This window comes from Scomber scombrus, chromosome 23 (genome assembly GCF_963691925.1).
Source record: "Scomber scombrus chromosome 23, fScoSco1.1, whole genome shotgun sequence".
In the NCBI taxonomy this organism is placed as follows: domain Eukaryota; kingdom Metazoa; phylum Chordata; class Actinopteri; order Scombriformes; family Scombridae; genus Scomber; species Scomber scombrus.
The window spans coordinates 16,876,535-16,901,979 of NC_084992.1; the positions used below are offsets into that span (position 1 = coordinate 16,876,535).

Below are 25,445 nucleotides of genomic sequence, written 5' to 3' on the forward strand. Positions count from 1 at the left end.
TCGATAGTTTTAAGAAGTGTTGCTCGACAGTAACGACGTATCTTCGGCAAAAAAGTGTCGCTTGCCACTTTCCTTTCATGTATAGCACCTGGAGAATTTTGTTATGTCGCGGACACCGTCACATTTTATTGCTCAATGTGATTGGATAGTATTCCTACTGTCGCCATGGAGATTGTAGTTTTCACTGAACTTCCTTCTTGATATTTTGGTCTGTAACTTTATATAACTTTTAACGTCCTTGTGTAATTAGGTCTGGATGATATATTGTAACTAAACAAGCACTCTGGGGGACAGCTGCTAGTTACCATGGAGATACATTTAAAATGTCGTGCGATATTTTAACACTTTGTCTATCAAAAGTGTGGAGGACCCTCCATAAAATTACCTGGATATGTCACTTAGTGCCACCCACAATGTTGGAGTGTGAACCAAAGTTATCTGTCCCATTAAACCAGCAATGTATTCATGCATCCATGCCTTAAACAGACTAACACAAGAAAGTAAATATAGATAAAATAAACTGTATTTAATTAAGCACTGAATTCTTTTGATCAGCCATGTTTGTAGAATACCCTTGTTAAGATGTTCTCCTCTTTGGTGCTCCTTTAATTGACCTCACTGTTCCCATTCCTCACTGTACTGCATATGGTGTCCTCCTGTGTTTCTCCATGTTGGTCAGTGGCAGGTGCGCTCCAAATATAGATTCTCTATTTTCTCTAAAGATCCCATCCAGACATGTTTTAAGATTTATATAGAATACTCTACATTGAATAATAATTTGTCTCTGATATGGTTTTTCCACAAAACAAAAGTCCAATTCCCCCATTAAAAACCTTAAAATTCCACATCCTTCTTCTCCCCCATTGAAAAATGTGAAATCTATAAATATTCAAATATTGTTCATTCTCAGTGTTTGTGCACTGAAGGCTTCAAGTTCACATATCACGCTTGTGTGAGTTGAATATTGAACAATGATTGACTTCGATACTACTTGTGATGTCACGAATCATGCCCGCAGACCCATACATTAAAACTGTATTTCAACGTACTCAAAGAAACCTTCAACTCAGCATATGAATGTGAAAACAAACTGCACACATCATTCTGCACAGTGAATCTCAAACATCCAACTGTAGTAACAAGAAGAAAAACACATTTTTGAGTGGAGGGGACCTGAAAAAAATTCCAGCAACATATCCTAGCTCACTTAGATACACCTGACATTTGTGAATTTAAATATTAATAATCAAGCATGGATTAGCATGGCCCCAAAAGCCCCAGCTTCACTGTGTAAATTACTTTTTGACAGTTTATTACTTGTACATTTGTTTGTGAATTGACATCAATTAAGCGCAATGTCATCTCGGTCCTGTGTCATTATGTAATCTTGTGGCACTGTCTTGCAGTGGAGCAGTGTCAAAATCTACTTTTACACCATTGTGCATTACATTCAGCCTCCACTGTTACATAATTTATTGCACATGTCACATTTAATCTATTCATATATTTCATACTCTTCATCAAGATTCATATCCCATTTTACACTATTATTATTCCCTTCTGTGAAGAGATTTAAAACATTTCATTCAATCTAAGTGTCACTTTGTTTATTTCATTATTATGACCTTACTTCTGATCTATTTTATTCTTCTATGTTGCATTTGTGGGAGTAAAGGCCAAGACCCATTCTTTGTATGCCTGTATTACTTTAAAAGGTGTTTCAGGAGGGCTGAATGATTTGTGGAAAAATAAGCAAAATAAAATAATCCAGCCATCTACAGTATGCTAAATGTACTTGATGGCAACAGGGACGCCAGCAGATTTGAGCACCAGTGGTAGTTAATCCATCCATGTTAATGATTTTTGAAAATCACAGTAGCAAATATGATGTTACATGTGAATAACTAAAAGCCAACAGCAGTTTTAAAATGTAATAACTAGTATGTTATTGTTTATTGGTGATGACTCAGGGGGACAGAAGCTAGACAAAGCCCACAAAATACCCAGGGCAATTCCCTTTCAGGGTGGACTAGACTTCCTAAAAACAGCACTGCAAAGCAGAGTCTTCAGTTCAGATTTGTTTCATATACAAACATAGACACACTCACACATTTCTTTTTCCTCTTTCCACCTCTGTCTGGACGCTCTAGTTCTGCAGGTGATTTCTAAAGGGATTCCCAGATATTTCTACAACAAAGTCACATCTGTGTTTTCTTTCACCTGTCACACATTCAGTTTGAACCTTTTACACCTCAGACAATACCAACCTTTATACATAATCTCAAACATCCGTCCTGCATGTCAGGACAGAACATAAAGGGGCAGCCCACCTTGTGATTTTACCCATTCATCCATCCACAGTGTTAAACTATAACATGAACTTTATTGAGAATACATAATACTTCATCGTTTGCCTATTTTTGACTATAAAATATGAATATAGTGCAGTCATCAAGTGTTACACTATGGAAGAGATAAACCTGTGGCTAAACATAGAATCAAACTCAAAAACAAGATCAAATGAATACATCTTTTTTATTTTAAAGTCTCTGAGTCTTTACTCAGCATTTTCTGTGGGTGTTTTTCTAGATTCCATTCTTTAGATTTAGTTTTGATCTTCCCTATTTTTTCACTTTGTCATCACACACATACAGTGTCATCTGTAAATATATCCTCATGCTATCCACAAGTGTGACTGTGAGATGCTGACAGCTGGCTTAGACATTTCCAAGTTACTTAGCAACAGCCGCGGACTGACGAAGACAGCATGGCGGCCGTTGGGAAGTGGCAGTGTCTGAACTCTTGTCCATCAACAGGACTGCTGGGACAAGTCATGGTACCCAATTTTTTATCCTTCGCACAATGAAAGGATGTTATGGAGAAAATACCACAAAAAAAAAAGAAAAAGAAATCCGGAAATGAAGGATGTATGAGAGGCTTGTTGGTAATGACTGGGAGAGCATCCAACTGGCAGGATTTCCCGATGAATCAAGGGAAAATCACATCCCTGATGATGGAGGGAGTGTTCTCAAGGCCCTGCTACAAGAGACAAACACCTCTGTTTTCAGCGCGCAGCAGTGTGTCCATTTCATTAACAGCCTCGTTACTGTACCACATACAATCGCTTGTGACTTATCTATCAGTAAACACTTACACCAACTCTACTGATTTACCAGAAGATTTCCTCCTTTTCTATTTCAGTACATTGGAGCGTGTCCAGTTTGAATGTGGATCACAGGAGAGCTTGTGTCACCGCTATTGTACTGTGCGATGTAAGCAGCACTTGAAAAGTATCAGAAAACACCACAACCATCATATTATGTCTTATTAAATAATGAACTTACAACATGAACTCGTTGACTCCACATTTTTTAACAGGGGCTGCTTGAGTAAGAGGTTTTGTGCTGAGGAAATCCTGCTTAAGTGTCGCCATCTGCAGGATGCCTGAATATATCACGGAGTATAAACTATATCTATCTATCTATCTATCTATCTATCTATCTATCTATCTATCTATCTATCTATCTATCTATCTATCTATCTATCTATCTATCTATCTATCTATCTATCTATCTATCTATCTATCTATCTATCTATCTATCCATGGACTATTTCCTGCTGTGAGTCCCATAAATATTTGGCTGCTAACACTTTTTGGCTGAAGCGCTCTTACTTTGCTCTGGAGAAGAAACAGCATGATGAGTAGGAGGCTGGGATGCAGACTGTTAATTGCAGCTGATTAGATGGTATTTTAAGTCTCACTGGATGAACATTAAACAACAAAAAAAAAACATACCAGCCTTTTTATCTCCAGTCTCCTATTTCAGGGTGCCAAATGTATCTGGCCAGATTGTGACTGTAATAACTGTTTTTTTAATATGTAGCCAATAATTTTCTCAGTAGAGGCTGGCAACCTCTAAGCATCAACAGACTTTAGATACGTGACAGTCAGACTCTCTTTTCCTGCCTCTACTTCCCTTTACAAAAAAAAAAAAAAAAAACACCCAGCTCAGTCCAACTGCATGCAGATCTTGAGTAGTGTGACACCCGATCAAAACGGCACCCACATTCTCTGTCACATTGTCGCAAATGTGATCTGAATGCACTGAAGCGTGAAACACCCAGCTGTTAGCAGTCACTTCATTTTCAATAAGCAAGTTATTGGACTAAATCTATAAGTCACCAAAAAAAGCTGTTTTGGTGACATATTTTAAGAATATGGTAATAAAGGTTTAATCTTATTATTTCTACAGTGTCATTTGTCTTTTATTAGCCCTTAATACAAGCAATGCCAATTGTAATTTTGACCCCAGTAGTTGTTTTTGATCATACTGTAATTGTATGTATGTTCAACTGTATTTATATGCACACATGTAACATAAGTCAGAGCACAAAGCAGAAGGATTATCTTCCATTTATTTAATTCGTGGCTCAGCGGTCTAAAAGGTGTGAAAATCCTTCCTTCACCTGGTAATTCAGAAGGTGCTGAGTCACAGCGTGGGCAAAATCAGAATCAGAAATACTTTATTGATCCCTGAAGGGAAACTGGGTCACGTTAGAGTTGATCACACGCTAAGAGAAATATATATGTAGTATAGACTAGAGCAGTAGAGATTTTCAAAGTGGGAGACGGGCCTCCTCAGGGGGGCTCCAAACTGTTCCAGGGTAGGCTTATTGAATGGTAGTGAAAAAATTATTACATTAGGTATTACATTATTTATTAAAAGGAGATGTCATTGAAAAGCCTAAATGTGTGTCATTTGGTTAGACGGGTGGTTCAGAGATGCTGTGTTAAATGTTAAAATGCAAGAATAGTATAACTAAATAAGAAATATGAGTTAAAATATACAGTATCAATGCAGTATTAATGCAGAATAAATGTACATTTACACTAGATTATTGCACAGCTGAATTGTTGCACAAAATGATTGTACTGTTAAGTGAGTACTGCCCCAGTTTAAAATATGAATGATTAACTATGGGGTTATGAAGCTGCTGACAGGGGTGAAATAAGTCTACCAACTCACAGTGTATGACACTCTGAGGGAGAGGTTGAGTAATTAGATGGCCACAGGCAGGAGTGACTTCCTGTGTCGCTCTGCGGTGCATGTCAGTGGAAGGAGTCCTGCACTGAATATACTTGTGTGCTCGACCAGCACATCACGCAGTGGGTGGGAGACAATTGTCCAATTTGACACGTACCTTGGACAGCATCCTCCTCCTTGACACATCCGCGAGAGAGTCCAGCTCCAGCTCCACAATGCCCCGGCCTCACGGACAAGTTTGTGAATTTGAGTGAAATGTGAAAATGAGTGAAGCACTAAGAGGGAAGACCAAAAACAGGCTCATGTACAGACTACTGCTATAATAGGACTGTCTCTACTAGTAAGAAAAGTTTTAAACTATATAAACGAAAACATTCAACTGCAGTATCTCCAATTATAACCAAAGCAAGAAAGACTTTAGTCACATAATTTGGAGAATCCAGTGACACAAATGAAAATGTGGAAACTATTTGCTTTTGATTGAAAATTTGGAGGAAGCCAGGCTTTCCTTTGCATCACCACAGGAAATGCCACAGAGTAGGTGAAACCTGCACCTCCAGCTGACTTGGAAAGCTCATTTTTCTAGAAAGAAGTTGTTGTTTTTTTGTATTTGCTGGTAAGAATGTTTTGTTGAAAGATTTGTCACAGCGAGGCAGCCAGCAGCCAAGTACAGTTTTTTTGGTTAGTGATTAAATATTTTAAATGGGGCAGTTATTTCATTGACAGATTGAGAGAAAATTAATTGACAACTATTACTGATAATAGTTGTCAAGTAAAAATTCCAATACTGCATCATTCCAGTATTTCCAGGAGTGAATATTTTTTGGTTTCCTTTATCCTCCATGACAGTAAACATGAATGTCTTTGGGTTGTGGACTGTTGTTTGGCACAAAATGAGACATTATGGAGCTACAACTTGGGTTTTGGATAACAGAGATTGAGATTTTTCACCATTTTGTAGATTAAAAAAACCCCAAAAAACAATCAATCGAGAAAATAATCAACAGACTAATCAATAATGTAAAATACTCGAGTGTTAGTGTTACATAAAGGTCAAATATGCTTCTTCAAATCTTCACACTGTCAGGATCTATCAATCAAACTGTATAGTAGAGACACTGAATGCTTGAGCTATTTATTAAGCTGGTTGGAAAGTAGTCAAATTTAAACATGGAGTCTAAAAATGCTGTAAAAAGCCTTAAAAAATGATATAAGTATGCTCTGTATAGCTCCTCTAATCTTTAATTAAAACGTCTCCATTTAAAGAGCTGTGGCTCCTTTGAAGATAACTAGATTACTTTGCTAGTCTGACATTAGCTCATGCTAGCATTAGCGAGTTTCCAAGCAAACCAGGATGTTATTAATGGGCCTTACTGCTTAAAGTGTCAAATCTCATTTAATTTATATAGGGTTAACACTGTTTGGTATACAGTAAGGTTTACTTCATAGACTAATTACTCTGCTAATGGAAAGTTTGCTAACTGAGTAGGTATGTTTGCTTTCTATGACATCTGCATATATGGCTTAGTTCATTTATAGATATGTTAGTGAGCATAAAACATGCCAAAAAACTAAATTCAGTCAAAATCAGATTTCTCTTCAAGGAGACTGTACAGAAAGTCAAAACTTTATTAAGTACAAACAGCAGGAAAACACAGCAACATGAAGATTTTTGTACCAAAGCCGGTGCAATAGTTTGGAGATGATGATAAATGCACACAATACTGTAACTGTGAATGTAATGAAATAAAGCTTATGCACTGTCAGATATGTGGAGGCAATGTATTTCAAATGTCCCATGATACCAAGAGTCCAAATTATTCATGAGAAAGAAAAAAACAAACACACAAAACCCCCCAATATATTTATATGTATCAAAAATAAATCAATACATTTTACCTGAGGATGAACTTGAGAAGCTTTAAACTATGTACATAAAAAAATTGAGTAATGTACTTGTTTTATGTGTTTAAAAAAGATCTTTGTTCTTATTAAAGTGGGAACCCTTTTAATGAAAGTTTGTCCTGTGATTCACTACATGGAAAATGCAGCTAAACGGTTGAAATCTGTATTCAATAAATGCCCAAAATATACACCTCGCATGCACATTTTACAAAACTGAAAGCAAACAAAAAACCTCTTTAAAACATTATTAAAAGATTAAAAGCTTTAAATGAAGAGACAAAACGGGCAAACTACAGGAATATAAATAACAGAGGCAGGTGTGGGGGTGTGAGGAATTAGCTCTGAGTCTCTTCAAACAGCACCCAGCAGTTCCTCCACAGTCACAGTCGTCAGGTCGGAGTAGAAGTTGCGCTCGTTGTCTCCGCCTCCGAACACCAGCAGGGTTCTGTTAATGGAGCCCGCGTCCATATCTGCATCTTCGGCCTCCTCTGTGAAGTGGTGGTGGCCGGGTGTCTCCATGGTGATGATGGAGTGGCCCGCCCTGGGGATGGAAAGCTGAGGGAGCGTCACCTCCGTCCAGCTGTTGGTGTCTGAAGTGAAAAAACAGACAAAAAAAAAAGATATTTTTAGCTATTCAGTATTAATAATGAAATATCAATACACTAATACATGTTTATTTGCAATAAGATAATACACTATATACAATATAAATGATTTATGTCAGTCTTGCTCTGCTTTTTTAATTGAGAAATCATTTTTCTGGTTAAATGATAATGACAATGATCATATGATGCAGCCCTATAAGTGAGATAACATTTGATCCCTCACTTCAAAAGGAAGATTATTACCTGAACATCAAACCTTTTTCTTAATTGAATGAACAACTAAAGAGGTTACAAGTTTTCTTCCTGGGATGTGCACATGTGTAAAAGTGTGATCGTCAGCTGCCTCTCACCTGTGTCAAAGATGAAGGTGTCACTGAGAGCGTTGTTTCCGTTGTAACCGCCGTGGATCAGGAACTTTGTGTCCGAGAGCACTGCGCTGCCGTGCCAGCTGACACACACAAACACACACACGTTTGTCAAACAACTAGGAATCATGGTAGCCGTACAAGAACTTTCACTGAATAAAATGCTCTAAAAATGGGGGGGAAAATTATATGTAAAGGATCTCTGACAAATTTAATTAAAGCCTTTATTACTTTTGGTTGGTACCAAACAAAAAACAAAAAACAAGCCGTGGTTTGATACTGAGCTGTAGATCTAACTGTTTAGCTGTGTACCTTCGAGGAGAGGGAGCTTTCCCACTTGTTTTCACAGCAGAAAACTCCATCAAACCTGAGAAACACAAAATTGATATGATTTGATATCAATTATCAATCAAGCATTGGTACTGAGATGTATGTTCCGTGTGTGTGTGTGTGTGTGTGTGTGTGTGTGTGTGTGTGAGGCTTACCGAGGTCCAACATGTACATGTCATTGTAGCACACAGGAGTGTCCCATCCACCAAACACATAGATCTTCCTCTCCTGCATCACACATGCTGAATGACTAACAGAGATTTTTATTTTTTAACATGGAAAAGAAGAAGAGAAGAAGTCAGACCACACTCACAGCTGTTTCTGAAGCGCGCTGCTTTTTGGAGTATTGTGATGAGATTTAAATGAAACTTTCTTACCCTGAGCGGGGGGAGGGTTTGTCTCCTGTGACGATGGGCTCGTACCAGATGGAGAGGTGAGGATCGAAGATATACAGAGAGTCGCTGCAACCATCAGGCTCCGGGTTCGGACAAGGAAACACTCCTCCCAGCACAAAGAGCTCACCCCGGAACAAGCTGCAGCTGTGGTAGGCCAGAGGAGGAACCTTACCCTGAGCCTGGAGGGGACGAGAGGAGGATGAGGATGTGAAGGAAGAGAAAAAAAGTCCTCATAATGTATGGACTCAAAGAGAGTTAATAACACACCCACACACGCGCACACACACACCTCCACCATGGTCCACTTCCAGCTCTGTGTGTCGAGGATGTGAACATCATTGAACCACTTTTTGTTCTTGGAGCCTCCAAACACAAAGATCCGCTTTGAGTCAGGGTCGAAGATGGCTGTGTGGCCGATCCTGGCATCTGGTGTGGGACCCTCTGCTAGTGTCTCCGCTGCCATCCAGGACATGTCCTCTGTTGGACGGAGGACACAGACTCTAACATGGACCCACCAGAACCTTAAAAATGGGTTTTCACTGATATTAAACAGACTCCAAAATGGTGTTCTGACTGACCTGTGCACAGCTTCCACATGGAGTCTTTGCAGAACTGCATCCTGGCTCCTTGTCCTCCAATCAGAATAGCTGTCTGGGCGTCAATGGGACACAGTGTCTGACCCCAGCGACCGGACGGGCTGACCAGCGGGGCTGCAGGGAGGACAGAGGGTTAAACGTCTCACACACAACCTCAAGATGGATGTCTGAATGTCAAAGAACATCCAATAAAATTTGATATTAGACACATGTCAATACATTTGTGCCTCACGGAAGCTCAGTGTATTATTTGAATGGTCGTCTATGGATATCCTATCACATCATATTTTTACACATCAATGTCTGCTCTCAGGACTTGGCATGTACTACTGCATAAGTACTCTGCTACTAAGTGTTTCTGCCAGGTTTTGCCAAGGAAGAAGAATGCATTCAATAATAAGATCACATGTCTGGTTATGCTTCATTGACTTCTATCTTTTTTGTTTTTTAACTCTCCACAGTGACTCTAACAATGATGAGAAGTGCAACACATGACATTTATATGACATTATTTTCAGTAACTGTACATAAACATTTTAACAATTAACATAATTAACATAATTGACATAATTAACTAAATTAAGCAACCTAGACCCAGATAGGTGTCATAAAACGCTAAGCAGTAACAGTGTTTGCTACAGATCTGATGGTGCTGATTCACATTAAATCATGTAAAACACTGTAAAACAATCCCTCTTGTAGTTTAACGTTAAATGCCCGCAACCAGCTACAAAAACATGTTTATAAGTAACATTACTGTCTGAAAATATTTTATATTATTGTTAATGAAGTATAAAGGAAACTGAATCCAATTAAACCTTTTCAAGACCTGCAGATATCCTGAAAATGGAAGCATATTTTTTCTGTAAGACAGAAGAGGGACTGATATCAAAAATACTTAAAAATGTGTAAAACACTGATTGTTCGGAGTGTAGTGTCTCTGGTTCATACACCTGTGTTTTCAGGTTGTATTTATCAGCTGTTTAATAAAAGAAAAGAGCAAAAAAATAAATTTTGAGTCACAAGTTTATGTTACAGCCCTGTGCTCCTCACTATAGCAGAAAGACGAGCAGAGAGGATCGTTCTGTGAACTCAAGTGGGCGATATGCAGCAGTGTGCGAGCCGATGGACTAAAAAGTGAATAAATATGACCACAACTTAAAAAAAAAAAAGCAAACAGAAAAACAACAAGAATGGTATGTAATGTGTATGCACAGGCTCACCGGTCTGTGTGGGAGTCTTGGCCAGCCTACTCTTCGTCCTGGCTGCACTCTGAGGAGGCGTTCTTCCCACAATCCCCTGCGCCTCTCCTGCTCCATTAACTGCAGAGAGGAGAAAGTAGAGGACGTTTGAGAGAAAAAACAGTACACAAAGAAGTGCTTTACACCTCCACACTGAGCCACAAGAGGGTCTTTAGCATCAATTATCATTAGAGATACCGCTCTGGCTCTCACACTGAAAATCTTCACATCTCACAGACACGCACACATTTCAGCAACTAAATGTCTTAATGCATCCATAAAACATCATTTCTACTGATCTGGGAGGTCATGGAAGTCTCACCTCCTTTAGTTTTGTTCGCGTCTCCTCCGCTTGTGAAAAGCTTCTGGCTTCCTTTGGTTTGACCTCTGACCTTTCGGACAGGTGTGGTCTTCTCCGGGCCGCCATTTGGACACACGTTCTCTTCCTCCCCCCTCTTTGTCTCCTTCCCCTCATCAAGCTCTTCCTCTGCCATTCGCTCTCTCTTCCTCTTGCTGTTGATCTCTCGGGGAGCGAGGGGAGCCACGGTTTCCTGTGATGATACAGGGGACAGGAGATATGAGAAGTCTGATTCGTGAAATGCGACAAACAGCTAATATAACATGAATTTCCAGGTCAGGTTTATGTGTCAGTCCCCCAGACACTTTCACTCAATATTCAACAATGAAAAAACAGAGATTTTGTATGCAAACACAAGACAATTTCACTGCTGACAGTAGCCTCAATAGACCAGAATGCATTGCTGCTCAGAGCCATCACACTACTTATCTCAAGGGAACTCTGACTACTGCATTTTCCCTACAAGTCCTTACCCACTCTAAGTTGCTATATGGCATTGTGGGAAATGGAAACCACAAAATTAAGTAAATATGGAACAATTGAAGGAAATCAGCTCTAAAAACAACTGGATTCAATTGAATATCACCAAATATTGATTCTAAAAGAAATTATTTTTAAGAACCTGAATGCCACATGCAGTTCTTGAAACAAGATTTCACTGTCTAAACAGCTTATTTACATACATCCTTCAAACAGATTACCTTCGGAGTGTATTCCTTAACAGCCAGGATGAGCTGTGGTTCTGACCAATTTGTTTTCCCCTGAAAAAAACAACACACATGAGCCTGTGAATGGATCCTTGAGTGGGAACAGGCTTATTTGCTTTTTTTCACTAATGAAGACAACAAATTTGTTTACCATGAAAAATAAATATTGTTATTTTACTTCAATGTTGCTTTGAAAAAGTACTAAAGGAAACTGCCTCAAGTGTACTGTATTTTATTTCCGTATACATATTAATAACAACTGATATAATATAATTTAGTTGGAATAATACAGTCACTGCCTCTCTCTTCCCAATACTATCTCCCTAAAATGTGTGCTTTGTTTGATATTCACCAGGTTGCCTCCTTCCAGAGTGACATTCAGTGTGACGCTGTCGGTCCAGGTCTCCTCTTCCCACTGCTCCCATGACAAACACCTAGAGGAACAAAATATGCAATATTCAGTGAAAGGCTGCTAACTAAATCTGAATATTCATATTTGTCAACAGTGGATGACAGCAGCTCCTTTTAAGAGTACAGCGATACAGAAATAAGGTCTCAGGGTATCTTCTGGGGGGGTAAATAGCATTTTTCAACCCTGTCTTTTGAGCCAAAGTCAAACAATAAACAGCATTACTGTAAAAAGTAAACAACAAGTTAACAGCACCTTGTGAATAAAATGTGAGACTACAATCAAACACATCAGGAGGACTTAAGGTTTTAATCAAAATAATAATAATAAAAAAGTTAAATAAACATCTTGTAAATCTAATAGGTTATACATTTGAAAAGCTATTTGTTTGTACATTCAGATAATTAAGAAATGTATTGTTCATATAGACATTAAGCTCTGGAAAGTTTGGCTTTTTGCTTGAAGAATTTTGATTTGTGAATATAAAATTTGATCAAAACAGTGAGAACAATAATCAAATATAACTGCGAAAAGAGATTCCTGCCTTATTCAATGAATCTTAAGTATACATCTTTCCAAAGTAATCAGGAAAGAGAGGGTAGATAAATCATGCTATAAATCATGACAATTCACTCCACAGTTGTTTTGTCTGAGGGCCAAAGACCAAAATAAATGTACCAGCGTTTCTGAGCTCAACAGAAAAGGTACAAACTTACAATAATGTCTTTCTTGATTTTCTGCAAATAACGATTAGTTGGTAAAACCTGTGTAGCCATAACTTACTTGTTATAAGGGGTCAGTTTGCCGATAGTGATGGGTATCCGCTCAGCGTCGTTGAGCTCCGCGTTGACACAGATCCTTTCCCCCCACGGTCCGCTGCTGAACAGCACCACCTGGCGGACAGATGGAGGAACAGCCACAGCCACCCTGCTCGACCCTTCAGCACTGACACGAAAGATAAAAAAAATAGAGAAATGGCTTACATGAATACTGGTCTTTTGTTAAAGAGTAAAACTTTGCTAGAAACAGAAAATATGTTTTATAAAGACAGAGAGGCTAGCCGACGTTTTCTTCTCAGTAATCGCGGTTAACTCATTTGAAGAGGCGCCAATGACATGAAGGTTTATGACATGAGCTGGTAACCATTAACGTTACTAACATGAAAGCATTATTTTTAACAACAGCAACAGTTGTAATAGTTATAAAATATGAAATATGATATTTACGTTACCGATAAAAGACTTAAATGTTACCTCAGCAGCCGTTGAGGTGGACCGTTTACTCCGAAACAAGCAAACACTCCAAATTCATCCATCTTTTCGTTTCCCTCCAGCAAACACTGTTGTTGTCAAAGCTATTCCTGCTTTTCTACTTTATCCTGACACAATTTAATTATGTTAAATATAAAAGCAACAACAGCTTCCCTCTCTTCGGCAGGACATCTCCCGCCACTGCAATGTACACAGTTTCTAAACTCTGGGAAAAAGATTATGTGCGCGTCTTTTGTTAACGAGCGTTTTCTCCCGGGTGGAGTCTAACATTAGGGTATGTACAGCAGAACAAAATCTCCGCCCGTGCGGAACATCCTGAAAATTACATCGAGCACAACGCTGTCAGTGACTCACAGGCCAAGAGCCAATAAGAGGCCCGCATTCAGCAGCGCTGCGAAACGTAAGAAAAGCTGCGTTCAAGAACCCTTACCACAATTTATATAATCTTTTCTTTGAGCTATATTTATATATACAAATGAAAATATATGTTTTTATATACATCTTAACATATTTATGTAATTATTACATATTTAAAAAAATATCACAAATGCATATTTTATAAAGTAATTATAGTAGTTTAATAGTGTACATATTTTGATGTGTGTACACTGATATTTTTTTAAACCGCTCAAAATTACAAGACTGTTGAAGAAAACTGCATGGTTAGGTGCCTGGCATACCAAATCTTACGTCAATAATAAGGTTGATAACTCAATAATAAAGAAACAAACATCTAGAAGTAGTGAATCATAATAAATATCTTGATGGCCTCTATCAGATACAATGCTGATCTTTTGCAAATACACTTTTTTTTTTTGAAAAGGCATTTTTAGTTACTGGCCCAATTTACCTTAACGTGTTAGATAAAATGGGCCATTCTTTTAAGGTAAAATGTGCCACCCTCTGAATTGAATTTATCAGATATTTTAATGGTTCCTCTTATCAAGAAATATTTATATTATTAATATATTATTATATTATGCATGTATGATATGCCTGTTTCCCATTTTCCCCTCTAGGTGTGTGTTTGTGTGTACACAACTATATTCGTCTGTGCATATGAGTGTGTGTGTGTGTGTGTGCATTCTTGACATGCATGCACATATACACACACTCACTCACTGTGTGTGCCAACATGATTTGTGCACATACACCACACCAATTTAAAAGGGGAAAAGTGAAAGAGGCATGTAAATAAAGAAGTAACAGATGTTTAAGGAAAGTAACATTCAATTTATGATTACGGACAATATGTCAAACAAAAACAAAAAACAGGGAGTAGAGAAGAGGTTAAGAAAGAAACAGAAAGGAAAATAAAGGATGTTAATGAGGGAAGAATCTGTAAATACAATCAGTGGGTAAAGGAGAGGAAGAGGGGACCATGAGGTTATTATAGGAAGACAGTCCAGAAAAGCCAAAAAGTGATCACACACTCTCTTGCAAGAGCATGGAATATTTTTTCATGAAATAGTTGTTTTAATGCAATTTAACTTTAATATTATACTGTTATAGTGCATAGATGTGTTTTGAAATTAAAGCTTATTAGATTGTTTTATCAGAAATGACTCTGTTTCACTTTGCAATTTTAGTGTCTCATTTTTGCTGATCAGCTGGCCCATTTTACCTTAACACTGTCGATCTCAAAAATGTCGGGTAGCTCATCTTTCAACAGCTGTAGGGCCTAAACAATTATATTTTCTTACATAAATTCCACACAAAAATATCAAAAACAAACCATATTAATCATAATAACACAAATAAATGTCATACATTGTTCTTTTGTTAGTTTCCCATGCCATTAACCAAAAAGTGGCCCAATATAGCTGACTTCACCTACTGTAATACCTAGTATAACCACATAGATTGAGTATAAAGATTTACTTTGTAATTTTCTCAGAGGGAAATGGTTTGCATTGTGTGCACAAAAGAAACAGTCTAAGACATAGTCCACACGTCACACCTCCTTTGTAAAATACACAACACTACCATCCAGCAGTGGAGTGCAAAGATGTGATGTGAGAGAAGATGCATTGCAGCCACTCTGCAGCACCGGCTATAGTACTGCTATGAGTTCTATGAGTTTTTTGTGCAAGACACATGCCCCTTGTGCTGCGTGTGTGAAAATAACAATAAAGTACTGATAGAAAAACATAGTTTAAAAATATCTAACACATCTAAAACGTGCCTGGCAGGCTCACAGCATTTACTGTTAACAGCTGGCATAAGTGATTTATATGCAAATCTACCACGTCTGCCATTCTAAGTATTCAAATCAAATAATTCTTTAACCCTAAGTAAACTCAGCTGCCACCAGAGCATCACACACCCTTAACACTGAAAGGTTAGTTACAGCTATTTTACTGCATGTTCATGATCGGCATTATCCTGCAGACATTCACTTGTCGTTGAAGCTGAAAGGTAACAAGAATAGTAAAGTACAGTTTCTTGAGGTAGAGTGGTGACTTTTCTGTGCAATAATGATAAGATTATGTTATCTTTCTGATTTATTATTTTCCGATGTGAAGTGTCAAGTTTTAATGTAATCACTGCACATCTCTTTATCTCCTTTTTGAGAAAATGTAACTTTTGTGACAACAGTCATTTTCTCTGTGGATCTGCATCTCTTTCTCCTCTCACCGCTACTTTAATCCTTCTGTCTCTATCTCCTGTGTTACAGTATGAACGGCTCCGCTTTCAACTCTTCCTCCTCAGCCTCCTCAGCCTCGGCGTATTTCTGGGCAGAGTGTAAGCAACATGGAAAACCCGAAGCAACCACTGCAGGCATCCTAATCCTCTTAATCAGCTATGTTCTTGAATTCCCCATTGGTACCCCGTTAAACTTCTGGCTCATCTTTCACATCCTCAGGAAAAGGTGCAGTGACGATTAAATGATCCAATTTAAGATTTAGAAACACATTGTTTTATTTTGCATTTACTGATTTCAAATAGTAAAAATGGTTTCCTGTTAAAGGTCAAAGGTTGCCGGTGTCCTGCCTGCAGACTTCTTCCCCCTCCACCTTTCCATCGGCCAGTTGTCCTTCTGCCTGATGCTGCCGCTGGTCTTTGCCAATCACTACCTCTGGCGTGAACCTAACATGCTGAACATGATGTCTGTCGTAACCTTGATGATTCTAGTTATGAAGCCGTTGCTCCTCTGTCTGATTTGTGTGGAGAGGTACCTGGCAGTGGTGCGACCCCTCGTCTACCTACGGTAAAAGCCTACACAAGGTTGACATCCTCACACATGTAGAACATAAAACCCTATGTATTCAAATCTAGACAAGTTTTGAGGCTCATACCAGTCCAATATATCATTTCTCACAATCTATTATTGTGCCTTGACAGAACTTTGTCTCATCTGTGTAAAAACCCACTATTCTTTAAAAGTCAGCAAGTTAACATTGTCATTGTGTGAATGTCCAGGTACAAGGGGCCTCAGTACAGATGGGGATGCTTGGCTGTCTCATGGTTAATTTACATCATGATGACCGCAATTAGTGTTGCTCGCTACGCCAGCGGCACAGTGTGTGCGGTGTTCCTCCCTGTTCTGGCCGTAGACACCTTCTGCAGCCTGTCGGTGCTCAAGACATTAAGAAAACCTCCACCGGGAGACAGAAAAATGGTGCAGGAGAAGAAAAAGAAGAAGGAGAAGGGAGATACAGAGGAGGTGGATAAAAGAAAAGCTGACAGTACGCAGAGCAGTGGGAAGGAAGAAAGGGTGATGAAAGAGAAGAAAAGCATGACGAGGGGAATAGGAGAGAAGAACTCCATAAAAAGGAAAGCCTTCATCACCATCGCCATAATCCAGGTCGTCCTCACATTCAACTACGTCCCCTTCATCATCTGCTGGGCTATGGAATTGTTCCTTTCAAGTTATACTATTAAGTGTCAGTTTATGCCCATAGCTATAGCTGCTGCATGCAGCTGCAGCTTCCTGCAGCCTCTGCTCTACCTGCACAAACTGGGCAAACTCCCCTGTATGACATCACAGAAACCCCCAGACCAACACCTGCATCACTAAACATTATTAACTATTATTGCTACAGTAAATTTCTTTCTTCTAACATTAATGCCAAATTACAGAAAAAGACAAACACAATTACATGATGAATGAGGTTTATGGGAAGTGTGGTCTTAGTTTTAATAAATTCTAACATCTACAATACACAGAACAATGCTGCTGCTTTGTATCCTGATCTACGTTGACTGCATGAAACTTGGTTTTGGTTATTTTATTTTATTTTAACTGCATAGTTGCACCACTGAAGTACAGACTCGACAAAGGCATCACCACTGGGTGAAAGTCTAATGTCTGGAGAAAAAAGAATAAAGATCTGTGATACACATGTATGCTGACATGTCCAAATGTCATTTAAAATTGATCCTAAACTTGTAAATGTCCATTTATTGTTTTAGGAAGTTTTCAATAGTTAAGAGTTGTTTATATCCAGCTGGATTTGTTTTGCATGTATCAAAATCTACTGTAGTTTTAAGACCTTTATGATTTAAGTTGAGATTGTGCTTACATGGTGCATATTCTTCTATAAAGGTCACTGGGTGAATAATAAAATTGCCTCACAGGCACCTGCACCATGCACAGAGGATGGTAGTCTGGGGTCAGCTGGGGCCCAACAGAAGGTTTTTGCCTTGAGGTAATCACCTACAGTATATTTATGCTTATTAGAAAATGCAAACTATAGTATCTTAAATTGGTTTAATTTGATTACTCATAGAAATAATCTTATTATGAACATTTTAAAGGTATAAATGTATCACAAAACTGGAGGCATCTAAGGGTTGTACATTTTTTGAAGCGGTTTTCAGATTGTTTTAAATACTTGATGTATTTAGTTTTAGGCCTTTCCATGACAGTGCACACAGTATGCACACTGTTACATAAACAGGCTGCAGTGTAGAGACTGACTGTGTATATGTTGTATAAAGAATTCAGTCAATTAATAAAAAAAATTAAATACAACTGTGTCAATATACATCTTAGTTTGTGTCTTTGCTGTATAAATGAATAACATCTATAATGTTATAAACTTAGAGCACATATAAAACACAATAAGTTGAAAAAACTACACATACCACTGTATATATGTATAGCAGCATACATCTGGGAATCAAGTAGAGAGTGATTTTAACTATACAATTTTACCATGTTTGGTTGAATATAATACATTTTATCATATGTTTGGTTATATTTGAAGGGGTGTTTATTTTACTCTGATTAAAATCTCGTTGTAACTTGTTCTGATTGGAGTGTAATCTGTTATAAGCACTTCTTAGAGGTCAAAATGTATTAAGTGAATCCAGCCATCTGCTGTTACTGTAGGGAAAACAATACATTTAGAGGAAAAATCTCATATAACCAAAACAATTATACAGCAGGATGAAATGTAGGATCTCATCTGATATAAATACACAGTGCAGCTGACTTGTTGTATTTTTAAGAAATGCAAATTTTGTGAGCCCACTGCTGTGTCTGCTGCTTTGTTTCCATCACGTTATGCAAAGACACAGACCTCATGGTCATTATGATGGCGGTGACATGAAAATAATGTTAAATGAACGTGTGTCTGTGTGTGTGTGTGTGTGTGTGTGTGTGTGTGTGTGTGTGTGTGTGTGTGTGTGTGTGTGTGTTGTGTGTTTGTATGCTGATTAAACCTTTCTTTATGGCAATGTGACAACAGGTGTCAACCAACATTTAAGAAAGTTTGGCAAAATCAAACTAAAATCTAATTAAAAGTATACACAAATATATAATATAATCAGAATATGCTTTATTGGCCAAGTATGCATACAATGAATTTCACTCCGGAAGCTAGTGGCTCTCAATGTACCCACAACAATCTCCATGAACAACAAACAGAACAAGGATAATTAAACATAAACATAAACATAAACATAAACATAAACATAAACATATCTATGTATCTATGTATGTATGTATCTATCTATCTATCTATCTATCTATCTATCTATCTATCTATCTATCTATCTATCTATCTATCTAAACTAATCTTGCACGACAATTTGAAAAACAACTTTTTATTTCACATTTTATTATTATTTTATCATTTTTGTCATTTTCATGCCGTATTAACGTTTTGTTAGATTGACAGACAGAATAAAACTTGAAAAAACAGTTGCACAACGCTGCAGCAAGCTCTTGAACGCACCTCGGGATTAGTTGTATACTTCGCAAGGCATTGTGGGACGGGATGCCGGTGGAAAGCTTCTCGAAGAAACGGCAAAGATGATGGTGAGCGAGTTAGCATTCATGCCCGACACTTAAACCATACATCCGTCTCAATCCGCATGTTTATCCGCTCGCATTCGCACCGAAACCACCCTGAGTTTATATTACTGTCTGTCGGTGGGCTTTAGAAGTGATTATTTACTGGAAATTAGTCTTTTAAGGGTTTTAATAGTGAGCCAGACTGTGATGTGAATGGGGCGTATACAATGCTAACGGGGATGCTAACTAGTGTTTTTAAGCAATACTGCTCATTATAAAGAAAGCACGCTCAGTTAGACATAGCTGAAACTGGTATTAAGTCTGTTTCACTAGTTTTGATATATTGTGCTCTTACTCTTTTAGCAGTGCAGTTGTTAGCCAGTTAGCAGCAGTAGCCTCTAGTAGCTTCTTTGTATAAAGTGTCTGCATTGGAAACACCCTAAGGAACTCATTGGATACAGTTAATTGCTATGGTTACCTGTCATTAAGCAGCTATATTTGTGTAGAATTTGCGTTTCATAATAAAAGATAGCTGATGTGAGCGATGACCTGCAGATTATCAGACATAGGCCGGATAAAGAGAAGGAACTGAGTCACTGTCATTACTAGCAAAGGTTTTGCTGATGAATGGTCAGGAAATAGAGATGTGTGTGTGTCTCTGTCTTTATGTGTTAAGGCTTTTGATAAGTTGTAATATTTAATTAACTACAATAAGCAGAACTGATTTTAAATAGATGTTTGCATTTGACAGTCACATAAGCTGCATCTCTGATGGGCATCAACAAAGGCATCACACCCTGCAGCCTCAGCCCGGATGTGTTTTACCATTTAAGGTTATAGACTGTACTGGGGTTTGGATGTTTGCCCAACAAATAACATTATTAATATATACTGATGATATGTAGTAAATGTCCTTAATTTCTTATGACATATTCTGAGTGTATTAATAAAATAGAGATTTGTGTGGGGTGGATTTAGATTTAAAGTTTTATTTTCTATATTTGACACCTCACCTAACTATTTTGGTAACTGACTAACTAAAATTGACTTTGTATCTTAATATACTCTTCCCAAGTAACTCATGAATTAAGTTATTAATTTGAGTACTAGAATTTTAGTAGCGTAAAACAGCATATGACCATATTGTTTTAATATGATGGCAGTGACAGTGAAAGACGATGTAGTGCCTATTATTGTTTGTATAAAATGAAAACCACTCAGCCTGTTAGTTAAGGTTAGGGTCATAGTCAAGCCCCTGGTATTCTGTGTTTGTCTTTCATAAAGAAGCAAACTATGCTGGCAAGCTTTCTGTTTTTTTTTGATCACCACAATTGTCAAATACTGGATTGAGCTCATCTGACTTGATCTCTTCTCCTCCTTTCCCTTTTGTTTTCCTCTCCCTCGTTTCGTCTGTCATCCCAGTCCCCACAGGTTATCCTGCTTAAGGAAGGGACAGACTCGTCTCAGGGCATTCCCCAGCTCATCAGTAACATCAATGCCTGCCAGGTCAGAACAATTGATTCCTTTCTGCAAAGCTGTCTATGTATTTTCTCTGTTATGTGTTTAATTAAGTAAAAATAGCTAAAAGTACCTGCTATCTTTCTTTTCAAGGTCATTGCCGAGGCGGTCCGGACCACCCTCGGGCCCAGAGGGATGGACAAACTGATGGTGGACCCCAGAGGTGAGAAGACAGGGATGGAAAAGGGATAGAGGGAGAAATGGGTTAGACTTTAGCACCCACATCTAAAACCTTCGGATGCTTGTTTTCTAGGCAAGGCCACAATCTCCAACGATGGAGCCACCATACTGAAACTGTTGGATGTGGTCCACCCTGCAGCCAAGACCCTGGTGGACATCGCTCGCTCCCAGGATGCTGAGGTGAGAAGTTTTTATGTCTCTCAGGTCTTGATGCCACTTCTGTTTGAATGAAGGCGGTGGACATCTGTTTCCATCATGACATCACTCACATAACTCAACACAGAAGGATCCCTACTGTTCAAAACAGGTTTTCATATAGTTTTTATTTTCCTTCACACTTAGGTCGGAGATGGCACCACCTCTGTCACTCTCCTGGCTGCAGAGTTCCTGAAGCAGCTGAAGCCGTATGTGGAGGAGGGTCTCCACCCTCAGACCATCATCAGAGCCTTCCGCAACGCCACCAACCTCGCCGTCAACAAGATCAAGGAGATCGCCGTCCCTGTGAAGAAAGACGACAAGCAGTAAGTGCTCACTCACTCTCTGACAATCAATTGACATCTGCTGTTTGATCAATCCTGTTGGCACTATGTAATTATTATATGTATAATAATTATAAACGGTTGTAGTTAAAATGAGCTGTTAAAAATAGAGTACTTGTCACTCTGTCCTCTCAGAGAGCAGAGGCAGCTGTTGGAGAAGTGCGCGGCCACAGCGCTCAACTCCAAGCTCATTGCTGGTCAGAAGGATTTCTTCTCCAAGATGGTGGTGGATGCCGTCATGTCTCTGGAAGAGCTGCTGTCTCTGAAGATGATTGGTATCAAGAAGGTCCAGGGTGGAGGTCTTGAGGTCTGTATCTCATTACATCGACTTCTCCTTTACATTTATTGTGTTTAAACATCCTGTTCTTTTCCAAACAACTCAATCTCATACTTTCTCTGTGTAATGTGCAGGATTCCCATTTGATCTCTGGAGTTGCGTTCAAGAAGACCTTCTCCTACGCCGGATTTGAGATGCAGCCTAAATCCTATGAGAATCCAAAGATCGCACTGCTCAACATAGAGCTGGAGCTGAAGGCTGAGAAGGACAACGCCGAGGTCCGAGTGAAAAATGTGGAGGTATGAAGTCCCCAAACGCTGCATCAGGATGTGAAACCATCTTATTAAAAAAATGAGTGTTATTAATCTCTCATCCTCTATTCACCTGTCTGCAGGACTACCAGGCCATTGTTGACGCAGAGTGGAACATCCTGTACGACAAACTGGAGAAGATCTATAAGTCAGGAGCCAAGGTGGTTTTGTCCAAGCTGCCTATTGGTGATGTGGCCACCCAGTACTTTGCTGACAGAGACCTGTTCTGCGCCGGTAGAGTCCAGGAGGAGGACCTGAAGAGGACCATGATGGTAAGTCACGCTCACACTGAATTTCTATTACACAGTTATGACTTCAAGCTAACAGGCTTCAACACATCAAGAATTAAAGTCCCAGCGAAATGAAAGTTTTAATCCATCCAATATCTCCATATGTTAATTGTTCATTTATCAAAAAATCAATATTAGAGTATTTTTACGTCAAAATCAGTTTTTTCTTTCCCTGTTAAACGGTTTCAAATGTTTGCTGACTCATCCTGCACCCAGGGACGTTAATTATTAAAGTCGACTTTTGTGTTACAAACTCATATTTCTGCCATAAAAGATGAATTCACATGATAAAAGCAGCTTAACAAATGATTGAATCAGACTGATTGTGTGTAATGTGACTTCCAGGCCTGCGGCGGCTCCATCCAGACCACAGTCAGCTCTATGACAGACGACGTCCTGGGACAGTGTGCAGTCTTCGAGGAGGTCCAGGTCGGAGGGGAGAGGTAAGAGCTTTCCCTTCCAATCCTCTCCAGAGAATAACAAACATCACGACTAGTTGCGACAGCTCACGCCCTTTTTTGTGTTTGTAGGTATAACTTCTTTAAGGGCTGTCCCAAGGCCAAGACGTGCACCATCATCCTGAGAGGTGGAGCCGAACAGTTCACAGAGGAGACGGAGCGATCACTGCACGATGCCATCATGATCGTGCGCAGAGCCATCAAGGTCAGTTACGCACAGGGGAGTGAGTGTGTGTGTGTATCAGGAAGTGAGAGACACGTAGCTGTTATAAATGCACCGTGTCATCATACATTTTATGCTGATGACTTGTGTGTTGAGTTGTTCAGGATTCAGGTGTCCTTTTTTTGCCTTTTTTAAAAGCAACATTTATGGAAACTTGTGGCATGTTTTGTTTTACGTCATTTTACGTCTTACATGTAAAACAAGAGCCATCGTTAATGTTATGAGTAACATCTGTGCCTTTCCCACTATTACAAGCCAAAATGTCTGCCTGGAAAAATACCTATTTATTGGCTTATCTGTGCACACTGACTCCAATAAATTGACTGTATTGAATCCATTTCCAGAATGATGCCGTTGTAGCAGGTGGAGGAGCTGTGGAGATGGAGCTGTCTAAGTACCTGCGGGATTATTCGAGGACCATCCCTGGAAAACAGCAGCTGTTGATTGGAGCGTACGCCAAGGCCCTGGAGATCATCCCCAGACAGCTGTGTGACAACGCCGGCTTTGACGCCACAAACATTCTGAACAAACTGCGCGCCAAACACGCACAGGTAGGAAACAAAAACACACACACAAGCTCACAGCCTTCTGTTTTGTAAGTGGAACTGACAGGAAATCGAGACAACTTTGTAACTTTGCTCGTCTCACTGTAGGGCGGCATGTGGTACGGTGTGGACATCAACAACGAAGACATTGCAGATAACTTCGTCGCATGCGTCTGGGAGCCCTCCATCGTGCGTATCAACGCTCTGACGGCAGCATCCGAGGCAGCCTGCCTCATCCTGTCAGTGGATGAGACCATCAAGAACCCTCGCAGCTCTATGGATGGACCTCCAGGGGGCGCCGGCAGGGGCAGAGGGAGACCCCATGCTCATTAAGAGGAGGCCAGAACAAAATCCCATTTTAACCTAACATTAAAATCCAAATGTAGAAAGAAGATTGTGTCTTCAGTTACAGTAAAAGGTTTGCCAATGTAGCTCGGCTTTGTTAACCTGCATTTGGATTTGAATTCTAGATAAAATGGTGTAATGAACACACTCATTGCAAATGGCAGGTGGAGTGAAACACAAACAAAAGGGGGAATTTGAACGGGCAGTTAGAAGACATTGTCAGTGTACTTTTCATTCACATTCATCTGTTTTCTTCCTTTTTTCCAGCTGTAGTCTTTTGGTTACTGAGACTTTGGTTTGGTAACTTGTTGAAGCTTCTTAGTGTTAATGAGCACTGTAACTTTACTTCTTGTATGTCTTTTTTTACTGATAAATGATGTTCTAGCAGTTCCCCCTTTGATTTGAGAGAAGCACTCCTCTCCACTTTGAGCCAGTTCTTCTTCTCTGACCTGAGAAGGCTGTTTCATAATTTCTGACCCGGTTTTTTGTTTGTGACAAACTGATGTGTAACACAGAGAATAAAGCACTGAAAGGATGTTGAGTAGTTCTGAACCATTCATTAGTCATGCTGTGTGAACCTATTTATTGGACCATTCTTATCAATAAATTCACAGCTGAAATCATACTGTTGGCTGTTAATGTTTGTATTATTTAAACATGCATACAATAATTGCTTCCTGATAGTGTATCAACATATTAATAGCAGATGTACTGGCAAAGTTTAGTTTAGTTTTTTTTTTAAATAGGAAAAGCTTGGTATTATTACTGATATACTGTATAGTATGTTTAAAAAAAAAAATCTAGTTCCATGTCTCATGAAATGTTGATAAACTGGAAATCAGAGGAAACAAGGCAACATGTTGAACATGGTATAGTGGTTCTTAAATGTTATACATGAAAAATAAACATGGATACAGTTTATTACAGCATACACAACATAAATGTGACACCAGATATTTGATGGAAGGAAATCTTAAAAAACATGGTTCTTGGTGCCGTCACTTATCCACCGGACTTATATCTACAGAAGTTCCCTAGACTTTGATTAGTAACTTCGTGTACAGTTGGACATCACATCAACATTTGATTTAAGTTCATTCTTGATCTTGGAAAGTGACCAAATGTCAACTTTCCAGCTTTCTCTGGAGCTTCTAGCAACATTTTGCAGTCTTCCTCAGCAGGTGGAGTTTGCTCATTTATCATTAAGGCAGCACATCTGTATGACATTTCAGTCGCATTTAAACGAGTTATGTCACATGGCTATCTCCATGACAATTTAGCAAACTAA

At 38.9% G+C, this 25,445-nt stretch overlaps 2 protein-coding genes across 3 annotated transcripts; one reads left to right on the forward strand and one right to left on the reverse strand.

Moving 5' to 3' along the window:
- Nucleotides 1-6,957: 6,957 nt before the first annotated feature.
- On the reverse strand, nucleotides 6,958-13,365 carry krcp (kelch repeat-containing protein). Its single transcript, XM_062445042.1, has 13 exons — nucleotides 13,210-13,365; nucleotides 12,740-12,901; nucleotides 11,900-11,981; nucleotides 11,542-11,601; nucleotides 10,805-11,033; nucleotides 10,465-10,563; nucleotides 9,224-9,355; nucleotides 8,935-9,122; nucleotides 8,628-8,824; nucleotides 8,406-8,500; nucleotides 8,233-8,287; nucleotides 7,906-8,003; nucleotides 6,958-7,540 (listed from the first exon to the last, which is right to left on the reverse strand). Exons 1-13 carry the CDS (start codon nucleotides 13,269-13,271, stop codon nucleotides 7,302-7,304), a joined length of 1,698 nt encoding a protein of 565 aa, XP_062301026.1. The 5' UTR covers nucleotides 13,272-13,365; the 3' UTR covers nucleotides 6,958-7,301.
- A 6,091-nt stretch (nucleotides 13,366-19,456) lies between these two features.
- On the forward strand, nucleotides 19,457-24,693 carry cct7 (chaperonin containing TCP1, subunit 7 (eta)). Of its 2 annotated transcripts, XM_062444677.1 has the most exons (12): nucleotides 19,457-19,495; nucleotides 20,894-20,977; nucleotides 21,083-21,152; nucleotides 21,243-21,349; nucleotides 21,512-21,690; nucleotides 21,844-22,015; nucleotides 22,120-22,284; nucleotides 22,380-22,568; nucleotides 22,932-23,029; nucleotides 23,117-23,249; nucleotides 23,612-23,818; nucleotides 23,921-24,693. In XM_062444677.1, the coding sequence occupies exons 1-12, from the start codon at nucleotides 19,490-19,492 to the stop codon at nucleotides 24,143-24,145; spliced, it is 1,635 nt and encodes a 544-aa protein (XP_062300661.1). In that variant the 5' UTR covers nucleotides 19,457-19,489; the 3' UTR covers nucleotides 24,146-24,693. The 2 variants fall into 2 exon arrangements, with proteins under 2 accessions (XP_062300661.1, XP_062300662.1); XM_062444678.1 differs by lacking the exons at nucleotides 19,457-19,495; nucleotides 20,894-20,977; nucleotides 21,083-21,152; nucleotides 21,243-21,349 and having other exon boundaries at nucleotides 21,576-21,637.
- The last annotated feature ends 752 nt before the right edge of the window (nucleotides 24,694-25,445 follow it).